This window comes from Ascaphus truei, chromosome 17 (assembly GCF_040206685.1).
Source record: "Ascaphus truei isolate aAscTru1 chromosome 17, aAscTru1.hap1, whole genome shotgun sequence".
Taxonomy (NCBI): domain Eukaryota; kingdom Metazoa; phylum Chordata; class Amphibia; order Anura; family Ascaphidae; genus Ascaphus; species Ascaphus truei.
Window position 1 is genome coordinate 2334743 of NC_134499.1, and position 12866 is coordinate 2347608.

Genomic DNA, 12866 nt, shown 5'->3' on the forward strand with positions numbered 1-12866 from the left:
CCCATACACTGCAATGGGATTCCCACTCGTACACCCCATACACTGCAACGGGATCCCCACTCGTACACCCCATACACTGCAACGGGATTCCCACTCGTACACCCCATACACTGCAATGGGATTCAAACTCGTACACCCCATACACTGCAATGGGATCCCCACTCGTACACCCCATACACTGCAATGGGATTCCCACTCGTACACCCCATACACTGCAATGGGATCCCCACTCGCACACCCCATACACTGCAATGGGATTCTCACTCGTACACCCCATACACTGCAATGGGATTCCCACTCTCACACCCCATACACTGCAATGGGATTCCCACTCGCACACCCCATACACTGCAATGGGATCCCCACTCGTACACCCCATACACTGCAATGGGATTCTCACTCGTACACCCCATACACTGCAATGGGATTCCAACTCGTACACCACATACACTGCAATGGGATCCCCACTCGTACACCCCATACACTGCAATGGGATTCCCACTCGTACACCCCATACACTGCAATGGGATTCCCACTCGTACACCCCATACACTGCAATGGGATTCAAACTCGTACACCCCATACACTGCATCGGGATTCAAACTCGTACACCTCATACACTGCATCGGGATTCAAACTCGTACACCCCATACACTGCATCGGGATTCAAACTCGTACACCCCATACACTGCAACGGGATTCCCACTCGTACACCACATACACTGCAATGGGATTCCCACTCGTACACCCCATATACTGCAATGGGATTCCCACTCGTACACCCCATACACTGCAATGGGATTCTCACTCGTACACCCCATACACGGTAACGGGATTCCCACTCGTACACCCCATACACTGCAATGGGATTCAAACTCGTACACCCCATACACTGCAATGGGATTCCCACTCGTACACCCCATGCACTGCAATGGGATTCCCACTCGTATACCCCATACACTGCAATGGGATTCAAACTCGTACACCCCATACACTGCAATGGGATTCCCTCTCGTACACCCCATACACTGCAACGGGATTCACACTCGTACACCCCATACACTGCAATGGGATTCCCACTCGTACACCCCATACACTGCAATGGGATTCACACTCGTACACCCCATACACTGCAATGGGATTCACATTCGTACACCCCATACACTGCAACGGGATTCACACTCGTACACCCCATACACTGCAACGGGATTCCCACTCGCACACCCCATACACTGCAATGGGATTCCCACTCTCACACCCCATACACTGCAATGGGATTCCCACTCTCACACCCCATACACTGCAATGGGATTCCCACTCTCACACCCCATACACTGCAATGGGATTCAAACTCGTACACCCCATACACTGCAATGGGATTCCCACTCGTACACCCCATACACTGCAATGGGATCCCCACTCGTACACCCCATACACTGCAATGGGATCCCCACTCGTACACCCCATACACTGCAATGGGATTCCCACTCGTACACCCCATACACTGCAATGGGATTCCCACTCGTACACCCCATACACTGCAATGGGATTCCCACTTGTACACACCATACACTGCAATGGGATTCCCACTCGTACACCCCATACACTGCAATGGGATTCAAACTCGTACACCCCATACACTGTAACGGGATTCCCACTCGTACACCCCATACACTGCAATGGGATTCAAACTCGTACACCCCATACACTGCAATGGGATTCCCACTCGTACACCCCATGCACTGCAATGGGATTCCCACTCGTATACCCCATACACTGCAATGGGATTCAAACTCGTACACCCCATACACTGCAATGGGATTCCCTCTCGTACACCCCATACACTGCAACGGGATTCACACTCGTACACCCCATACACTGCAATGGGATTCCCACTCGTACACCCCATACACTGCAATGGGATTCACACTCGTACACCCCATACACTGCAATGGGATTCACATTCGTACACCCCATACACTGCAACGGGATTCACACTCGTACACCCCATACACTGCAACGGGATTCCCACTCGCACACCCCATACACTGCAATGGGATTCCCACTCTCACACCCCATACACTGCAATGGGATTCCCACTCTCACACCCCATACACTGCAATGGGATTCAAACTCGTACACCCCATACACTGCAATGGGATTCCCACTCGTACACCCCATACACTGCAATGGGATCCCCACTCGTACACCCCATACACTGCAATGGGATCCCCACTCGTACACCCCATACACTGCAATGGGATCCCCACTCGTACACCCCATACACTGCAATGGGATTCCCACTCGTACACCCCATACACTGCAATGGGATTCCCACTCGTACACCCCATACACTGCAATGGGATTCCCACTTGTACACACCATACACTGCAATGGGATTCCCACTCGTACACACCATACACTGCAATGGGATTCCCACTCGTACACACCATACACTGCAATGGGATTCCCACTCGTACACCCCATACACTGCAATGGGATTCCCACTCGTACACCCCATACACTGCAATGGGATCCCCACTCGCACACCCCATACACTGCAACGGGATTCACACTCGTACACCCCAAACACTGCAACGGGATTCCCACTCGTACACCCCATACACTGCAATGGGATTCCCACTCGTACACCCCATACACTGCAACGGGATTCCCACTCGTACACCCCATACACTGCAATGGGATTCACACTCGTACACCCCATACACTGCAATGGGATTCAAACTCGTACACCCCATACACTGCAATGGGATTCCCACTCGTACACCCCATACACTGCAATGGGATTCCCACTCGTACACCCCATACACTGCATCGGGATTCAAACTCGTACACCCCATACACTGGATCGGGATTCAAACTCGTACACCCCATACACTGCAATGGGATTCCCACTCGTACACCCCATACACTGCAATGGGATTCCCACTCGTACACCCCATACACTGCAACGGGATTCCCACTCGTACACCCCATACACTGCAATCTGATTCCCACAAGTACACCCCATACACTGCAATGGGATTCCCACTCTCACACCCCATACACTGCAATGGTATTCACACTCGTACACCCCATACACTGCAATGGGATCCCCACTCGCACACCCCATACACTGCAATGGGATCCCCACTCGTACACCCCATACACTGCAATGGGATTCAAACTCGTACACCCCATACACTGTAACGGGATTCCCACTCGTACACCCCATACACTGCAATGGGATTCAAACTCGTACACTCCATACACTGCAATGGGATTCCCACTCGTATACCCCATACACTGCAATGGGATTCAAACTCGTACACCCCATACACTGCAATGGGATTCCCTCTCGTACACCCCATACACTGCAACGGGATTCACACTCGTACACCCCATACACTGCAATGGGATTCCCACTCGTACACCCCATACACTGCAATGGGATTCACACTCGTACACCCCATACACTGCAATGGGATTCACATTCGTACACCCCATACACTGCAACGGGATTCACACTCGTACACCCCATACACTGCAACGGGATTCCCACTCGCACACCCCATACACTGCAATGGGATTCCCACTCTCACACCCCATACACTGCAATGGGATTCCCACTCTCACACCCCATACACTGCAATGGGATTCCCACTCTCACACCCCATACACTGCAATGGGATTCAAACTCGTACACCCCATACACTGCAATGGGATTCCCACTCGTACACCCCATACACTGCAATGGGATCCCCACTCGTACACCCCATACACTGCAATGGGATCCCCACTCGTACACCCCATACACTGCAATGGGATTCCCACTCGTACACCCCATACACTGCAATGGGATTCCCACTCGTACACCCCATACACTGCAATGGGATTCCCACTTGTACACACCATACACTGCAATGGGATTCCCACTCGTACACCCCATACACTGCAATGGGATTCAAACTCGTACACCCCATACACTGTAACGGGATTCCCACTCGTACACCCCATACACTGCAATGGGATTCAAACTCGTACACCCCATACACTGCAATGGGATTCCCACTCGCACACCCCATGCACTGCAATGGGATTCCCACTCGTATACCCCATACACTGCAATGGGATTCAAACTCGTACACCCCATACACTGCAATGGGATTCCCACTCGTATACCCCATACACTGCAATGGGATTCACACTCGTACACCCCATACACTGCAATGGGATTCACATTCGTACACCCCATACACTGCAACGGGATTCACACTCGTACACCCCATACACTGCAACGGGATTCCCACTCGCACACCCCATACACTGCAATGGGATTCCCACTCTCACACCCCATACACTGCAATGGGATTCCCACTCTCACACCCCATACACTGCAATGGGATTCCCACTCGTACACCCCATACACTGCAATGGGATCCCCACTCGTACACCCCATACACTGCAATGGGATCCCCACTCGTACACCCCATACACTGCAATGGGATCCCCACTCGTACACCCCATACACTGCAATGGGATTCCCACTCGTACACCCCATACACTGCAATGGGATTCCCACTCGTACACCCCATACACTGCAATGGGATTCCCACTTGTACACACCATACACTGCAATGGGATTCCCACTCGTACACCCCATACACTGCAATGGGATTCCCACTCGTACACACCATACACTGCAATGGGATTCCCACTCGTACACCCCATACACTGCAATGGGATTCCCACTCGTACACCCCATACACTGCAATGGGATCCCCACTCGCACACCCCATACACTGCAACGGGATTCACACTCGTACACCCCAAACACTGCAACGGGATTCCCACTCGTACACCCCATACACTGCAATGGGATTCCCACTCGTACACCCCATACACTGCAACGGGATTCCCACTCGTACACCCCATACACTGCAATGGGATTCACACTCGTACACCCCATACACTGCAATGGGATTCAAACTCGTACACCCCATACACTGCAATGGGATTCCCACTCGTACACCCCATACACTGCAATGGGATTCCCACTCGTACACCCCATACACTGCATCGGGATTCAAACTCGTACACCCCATACACTGGATCGGGATTCAAACTCGTACACCCCATACACTGCAATGGGATTCCCACTCGTACACCCCATACACTGCAATGGGATTCCCACTCGTACACCCCATACACTGCAACGGGATTCCCACTCGTACACCCCATACACTGCAATCTGATTCCCACAAGTACACCCCATACACTGCAATGGGATTCCCACTCTCACACCCCATACACTGCAATGGTATTCACACTCGTACACCCCATACACTGCAATGGGATCCCCACTCGCACACCCCATACACTGCAATGGGATCCCCACTCGTACACCCCATACACTGCAATGGGATTCAAACTCGTACACCCCATACACTGTAACGGGATTCCCACTCGTACACCCCATACACTGCAATGGGATTCAAACTCGTACACTCCATACACTGCAATGGGATTCCCACTCGTATACCCCATACACTGCAATGGGATCCCCACTCGTACACCCCATACACTGCAATGGGATTCAAACTCGTACACCCCATACACTGTAACGGGATTCCCACTCGTACACCCCATACACTGCAATGGGATTCAAACTCGTACACCCCATACACTGCAATGGGATTCCCTCTCGTACACCCCATACACTGCAATGGGATTCCCACTCGTACACCCCATACACTGCAATGGGATTCCCACTCGTACACCCCATACACTGCAATGGGATTCTCACTCGTACACCCCATACACTGCAATGGGATTCAAACTCGTACACCCCATACACTGTAACGGGATTCCCACTCGTACACCCCATACACTGCAATGGGATTCAAACTCGTACACTCCATACACTGCAATGGGATTCCCACTCGTACACCCCATACACTGCAATGGGATTCCCACTCGTATACCCCATACACTGCAATGGGATTCAAACTCGTACACCCCATACACTGCAATGGGATTCCCTCTCGTACACCCCATACACTGCAACGGGATTCACACTCGTACACCCCATACACTGCAATGGGATTCCCACTCGTACACCCCATACACTGCAATGGGATTCACACTCGTACACCCCATACACTGCAATGGGATTCACATTCGTACACCCCATACACTGCAACGGGATTCACACTCGCACACCCCATACACTGCAATGGGATTCCCACTCTCACACCCCATACACTGCAATGGGATTCCCACTCTCACACCCCATACACTGCAATGGGATTCCCACTCTCACACCCCATACACTGCAATGGGATTCAAACTTGTACACCCCATACACTGCCATGGGATTCCCACTCGTACACCCCATACACTGCAATGGGATCCCCACTCGTACACCCCATACACTGCAATGGGATCCCTACTCGTACACCCCATACACTGCAATGGGATTCACACTCGTACACCCCATACACTGCAATGGGATTCCCACTCGTACACCCCATACACTGCAATGGGATCCCCACTCGTACACCCCATACACTGCAACGGGATTCACACTCGTACACCCTATACACTGCAATGGGCTTCCCACTCGTACACCCCATACACTGCAATGGGATTCACACTCGTACACCCCATACACTGCAATGGGATTCACGCTCGTACACCCCATACACTGCAATGGGATTCACGCTCGTACACCCCATACACTGCAATGGGATTCCCAGTCGTACACCCCATACACTGCAATGGGATTCCCAGTCGTACACCCCATACACTGCAATGGGATCCCCACTCGTACACCCCATACACTGCAATGGGATTCACACTCGTACACCCCATACACTGCAATGGGATTCACACTCGTACACCCCATACACTGCAATGGGATTCACACTCGTACACCCCATACACTGCAATGGGATTCACACTCGTACACCCCATACACTGCAATGGGATTCACACTCGTACACCCCATACACTACAACGGAAAAAAGATAGGATGTCCTTCTTAAAACATAAGATGCACCAAAACCGTTTTCCAGGATCAGTCATCTCACCCCTAGATGAAGCAATAGGTTGACCTCTATGCATTAGGGCGCTTTCATTACGCACATCTCTGCTGCAGCCTCCCCCTCCTCGGTATGGGGTCTTTATGCTCGTCGCCCACTCCCATCCCTGGGTACCTGGCACAGGAAGATGAAGATGCCCTTATGTTCCTGCAGCAGCCTGGTCACGCTCATGCCCCCCGGAATAACTCCTCCAGGGGTCTGGAACAGCTGGACTCGGTGCAGAATCCCCTTCCTCTCCGCGTTCCACACGTCGATCTCCTCCTGGTAATACGCAAAGGTGCAGTTGTCTCCGTACTTGCAGTCTTGCCGGCTAAGGATGTCTACGGGACAGAAGCAGTGGGAACAGCGCCCACTATTTACTTAGTATATATTAGGACAGTGTTAGATAGTTACATAGTAGATGAGGTTGAAAAAAGACGTACGTCCATCAAGTTCAACCTATGCTAAATTTAGACAACAGATACTTTATCCTATATCTATACTTACTCATTGTGTTGCTTTTGTTATATATGCGAGGGCCCCTGGTAATATCAAGGGCCAAAGTGTGCTAATGGCAGCGACACGGGACAGTCCCTCCTAGAAGCAAAATGTAATAATGGCAGAGACATGTTTAAGGGGTCAGTCCCTCCTAGGGGCAAAGTGTAGTAATGGCAGAGACATGTTTAAGGGGTCAGTCCCTCCTAGGGGCAAAGTGTAGTAATGGCAGAGACATGTTTAAGGGGTCAGTCCCTCCTAGGGGCAAAGTGTAGTAATGGCAGAGACATGTTTAAGGGGTCAGTCCCTCCTAGGGGCAAAGTGTAGTAATGGCAGAGACATGTTTAAGGGGTCAGTCCCTCCTAGGGGCAAAGTGTAGTAATGGCAGTGACATGGTTAAGGGGTCAGTCCCTCCTAGGGGCAAAGTGTAGTAATGGCAGAGACATGGTTAAGGGATCAGTCCCTCCTAGGGGCAAAGTGTACCAATAGCAGTGACATGTTTAAGGGGGTCAGGCCTTACAAAATGTACTAATGGCAGTGACATGTTGAAGGGGTCAGTCTCTCCTAGGGGCAAAGTCTGCTAATGGCAGTGACATGGTTAATGAGTCAGTGACTTCTAGGGGCAAAGTGTACGAATGGCAGTGACATTTGTTTTTGTTTTTTAAACATTTCTTTATCATCTGCGAGCACGGTTACAGCATACAATAAAATGAGCAAAACATAGTGAACATTCAGGCAACCATAAGCTCACAGCAGTTTATATTTTCTTACAAACTGTTGAACTTTAAATGATAAAAACAATAATGATGGGGAAAGGGGGGGTAGAGAAAAGGGGAGAAAGAAAGAAAGAGAAAGAAGAAAGGAAAGAAAGCGCTCTGCAGGTCCTCACATCTCGCCGCCAACTCGTCCACACCCAGCACCCTATAGTTCTTTTAGTCTATCCCAGACCTGTGTAGCAGTGCAGTGGTCACCCAGTCTGAATATCTAAAGGGGCCCATAACCCGTTAATGTGTCGGGAGGCAGTGTGTCCAGAAAGGGTTTTCACTTACTCAGGAATGTATCTGTTCTTTTCATATTGTCTCCAAATGAGTCAAAATTTTCTCTCATCATAACTGCGAACAGATCAGATTCTAATTGTCCAATTGTTGGAGCGTATGGTTTTAGCCAGTTGACCAGAATCAGTTTGCGTGCCAAAAGGAGAATCATTCCCGCCAGCTGCGGCAAACTGACAGTCAAGGTCTTCCAGCCTTCCATATATCCAAATAACATTGGTTTAATGTCGTGGGGAAGCTTTGTTTTTAGCAGTTTGTTTAGAAACCTTAAGGTTTTATTCCAGAATTTCTTTATTTTTCTGCAGTACCTCAGGCAAATGTGAGATATTGGCGCTGCTACTGCCGCACTTTGTACACCCAATTGGAGAAATGTGTTGAAATTTGTTTAGTTGTGCTGGGGTGAGGAATGCCCGGTTCAATATCTTAATCTGCAGTTCCCTCAAATGTGCATCCAGAGTAATGGAACGGACACTCCCGTAGCCTCTGACCAGGACCTCTTGAGCTATCAGATCAGGGAAGTACATCTGCCACTTAACCAATAAAAGACTCCAGAGACCCACAGTATGGGTCTCTATAAGGGCGGAATAGATACGTTTAGAGGTAAAACCCGTTTGAATGGAGATCTCAAGACCGGACTTCAAGGCATTGTGTTCTAATAGGGATGGATGTTCCCTCATCAAGGAAGTCACATGTCTCAACTGTAAGTAGGCAAAGAAGTATTTATTTAGTAATTGATATCTTTCTCGGAGTTGTTGGAAAGTTGCTAAAATGTGTTGTCCCGTTTTAAAGCTGCAGTTCTTTTTAATATATATATATTAAAAACAACACAAAAATATGTAGCGCTCAGGTGGATATAAGTGATAATATTAATAATAAAAATAATATTATAACTAATAAGTATATATTAATAAAAATAACACACAATTAACTAAATATAACAACAAACCATAACGTGATAGTGATAAAGAATAAGTCCAAAATAAATGTTCCACTTTAAAAAATCCAGAGAGATAAGAGTCCCAGATGAAGATCCAGAGAGAGTTGTGCAGCTTCAAAAAGGTGGTATAGCCAACCACTACGAATCTAAGAACAAAAAACAGAAACGCAAGCTCCATAGCACGTAACTGTTTAAACAATAAAGTACATTTATTTCAAAAACTGCAGCCCAAAGGAAATGCATGTCATAAGAGAGGGGGTTTGGCCCGGGATTAAAGGGGTTACACCCCATTTGGCCACCCCCTACTCTCACCTGGGAAGCAAGGGGTTAACTGGACTGAGGTCCAGTAATGTGTTTTTTACCTTGCTTCAGTATCCAACTGTTTATTCCCCTGTATAAATGTAATGTCTCATCCTGGTGTTTGCACTCACACATACACTAGGGTTGATGCGGGAGGGAAGGGGTTAATGTTAATTTAGTGATTATAGCCCTTTGTTCCCTTTTCCCACCTTTTCAGGCTCCATTTTGCAGCCTTCCATAGGTCGCCATTGAGACTCCATTCGTTCTAATGGCAGAAGTAGCGGTTTTGGACCTGTTTTCCAGCGACGACCAGCAGGTGGCGTCCGAGAGGAGGAGCGGCGGTTTCCTAATGTAAGTCAATGGGCTCATTGACTTCAATGAGGATTCCTCAACGCCGGCCTCGAGGAACAGGTTGGCAGCCATCCAAACCGCAGACCGCAGAAGCGGATACAATGTCTTTGAAAAGAGTTTAATCACTTTGGTAAAGTTCAAAGACAATTGGCGTGGGAATCTTAGGTTCTAGGGCCCCTGGGAATAAAGTTCTTTTTGCCCCTAGCTCCTAGGTACCCCCACACATGATCCACACCGGGTCCAGGAATGAGAGACCCCCGTAAGGGGTCGAGCGGAGAAGGAGGGTCGCGCCATTGACTTCAATGGCGGAGCAGAGGTCCCATTGAATCTAATGGCGGCGTGCGCCATGCATTGTCTATGGCGGCGCCGGCCATTGATTCCAATGGGAAAAAGCCGTGTGGCGTAAAAACGACTAAGTGTGAAATGATGAAAAATGTAAGTCCATATCTCCGGTTCTGGAATGACCAGAGGGATGGGATTTGGGTGGCATGTAGCCAAGGTTCCGGCTTTAATGCATGACCCTTCCCAGCCCTCTCCGACCAACCAGACGGAGTGTGGGCGAATGTAAAGTTTGTTGGTTTTTCCTATAGACTTCAATGGCGGCGGTTTCCCCATTGAAAGTCTATGGCGTGAAACCCCATTGATGGCAACGGCGGAGCCCGCCATTCAACGCGATGGCGGCGGACCCCGTTGATTTCAATGGGGAAAGAGTGAAAAGCAGAGATTAATTTTTAAAGGGACGAATCCTGTATTTTAAAAATGTTTTAGAGTGCATTTCTGTATCTCTGGTTCTGGAGGTCGCAGAGAGTTGAAATTTGGCCAATATGTAGAGTCACTGTAGGCATTAAAAACTGGCAGATTTCGACCCACTGAGCCCACCAGAACGGAACTTATTAATATTTGAAGATATTAAAGTGTATATGGTATTTTGGATCTGCTCTGAAAATGCAGACTCCATCTGCTATGCTAATAGGGCAGGAAGGGCATCCAGATGATTTAGCATAATCCCTGTGATCAAAAGTTAACTGCCCTGATTGTTTACCCCTGGGCCAGGAACAAAGGAATTGAGTGTTTTGCAAATGGCCCAGTTCACACCTACAGGGGAAGAAAAATCTACTTCAAATAGATTTTGCTAGCCAGCTCGGCGCCTAGGTTTTAAGAGATGGGTTTGAGATGGTATAAGAATGGGGCTCAGCCTATACTCTAGGTTGTTGTGCTTCATGACTTCTGTGATGTTCAAGATTGCTGTATGAACTGCCAGTCCAGAATTATGACTGTTTCATCATTCCATCTTAAGTAAGTGTCTATATTTTGTTTGTTATTTGTATAATCTCGTGTGTTCACCTTTTTCAAGGAATAAATGATATTTTATCATATCTAAGCCTCGTTCAGTTCAACCCAGGTATATTTTTGGTGTATTATTATAGCCTGTCACAAAGTTACCGTCACAATGCACTTACAGGATTAAAAACAGCAACCATACGTGGGAGAGAAATCTCTGTGTAGTCATCTGCAAGGGTGAGGGGGGTCCCAGGTAGGCAGGGTACATCTGCACAGCTTCTAGCCGCCACCAGCTCCTGTCACAAGTTGGCGCCAAGGAACTGAGTCTATCAGTACATCCACGTCCTCTGCTCTCAGCATGTAACAGTTGCCAGCACTGAAAATACAGCTAGCTAGATCGCAGGGACGCCCAGGACTCCGTGTACACACACCCAAAGACGCGATGACGTCACCAACCCTACGCGTTTCATCACACAAAGGCGACTTCGTCAGGGGATGTTTGATTGGCTAGAAGACGGCTAATGAAATAGGCTGAATGATGTAAAGTCATTCTTGCACTCTAATACCTGATTCACCACAAAACGGAGGTTTACGAGCTTAAATAAACAAACATAAATACATTTAAAAATTCCACCGTTCTTCATCGATATTTGTGTGGTTCACACCATACACTCAGAATAACACTACTTATTAATTATATTAATTTAGCCACTTCTAAACCTACTGCTAACAATACCAGAAAAAATAACCTACTATTGCCAATCTAACATTCATAAAATATGAAAGAATAAACCATTTAAATTGGAATCTGTATCTATAGTTAATCTTAGCTCTAATACACTAATTACTATCACATAACTAAATTAAATACACCATTTCATATGTATATTACCCTATATATTTCTATTTCTTTGTGTATAGTGGGAACAACACAACAACAAAATAACAAAATAACAATGCATTAGTTATGTGATAGTAATTAGTGTATTAGAGCTAAGATTAACTATAGATACAGATTCCAATTTAAATGGTTTATTCTTTCATATTTTATGAATGTTAGATTGGCAATAGTAGGTTATTTTTTCTGGTATTGTTAGCAGTAGGTTTATAAGTGACTAAATTAATTTAATTAATAAGTAGTGTTATTCTGAGTGTATGGTGTGAACCACACAAATATCGATGAAGAACGGTGGAATTTTTAAATGTATTTATGTTTATTTAAGCTTGTAAACTTCCGTTTTGTGGTGAATCAGGTATTAGAGTTCAAGAATGATTTTACATCATTCAGCCTATTTCATTGGCCATCACTAGGCAATCAAACATCCCCTGACAAAGTCGCCTTTGTGTGACGAAACGCGTAGGGTTGGT

General features: G+C 47.7%; 1 protein-coding gene across 6 annotated transcripts in view; it reads right to left on the minus strand.

The window, feature by feature from the left end:
* The window catches only part of ZC3H7B (zinc finger CCCH-type containing 7B), a 133501-nt gene that overhangs the window by 88385 nt on the left and 32250 nt on the right, over positions 1–12866 (minus strand). For all 6 annotated transcript variants that reach the window (XR_012788507.1, XM_075573717.1, XM_075573719.1 and 3 more), the window contains exon 14: positions 7218–7423. Coding sequence is in view for 5 of the 6 variants with exons in the window: in XM_075573717.1 (XP_075429832.1) it covers positions 7218–7423 (206 nt within the window). In the remaining variant the exon portion in view is untranslated. The remainder of the gene's footprint in view (positions 1–7217; positions 7424–12866) is intronic.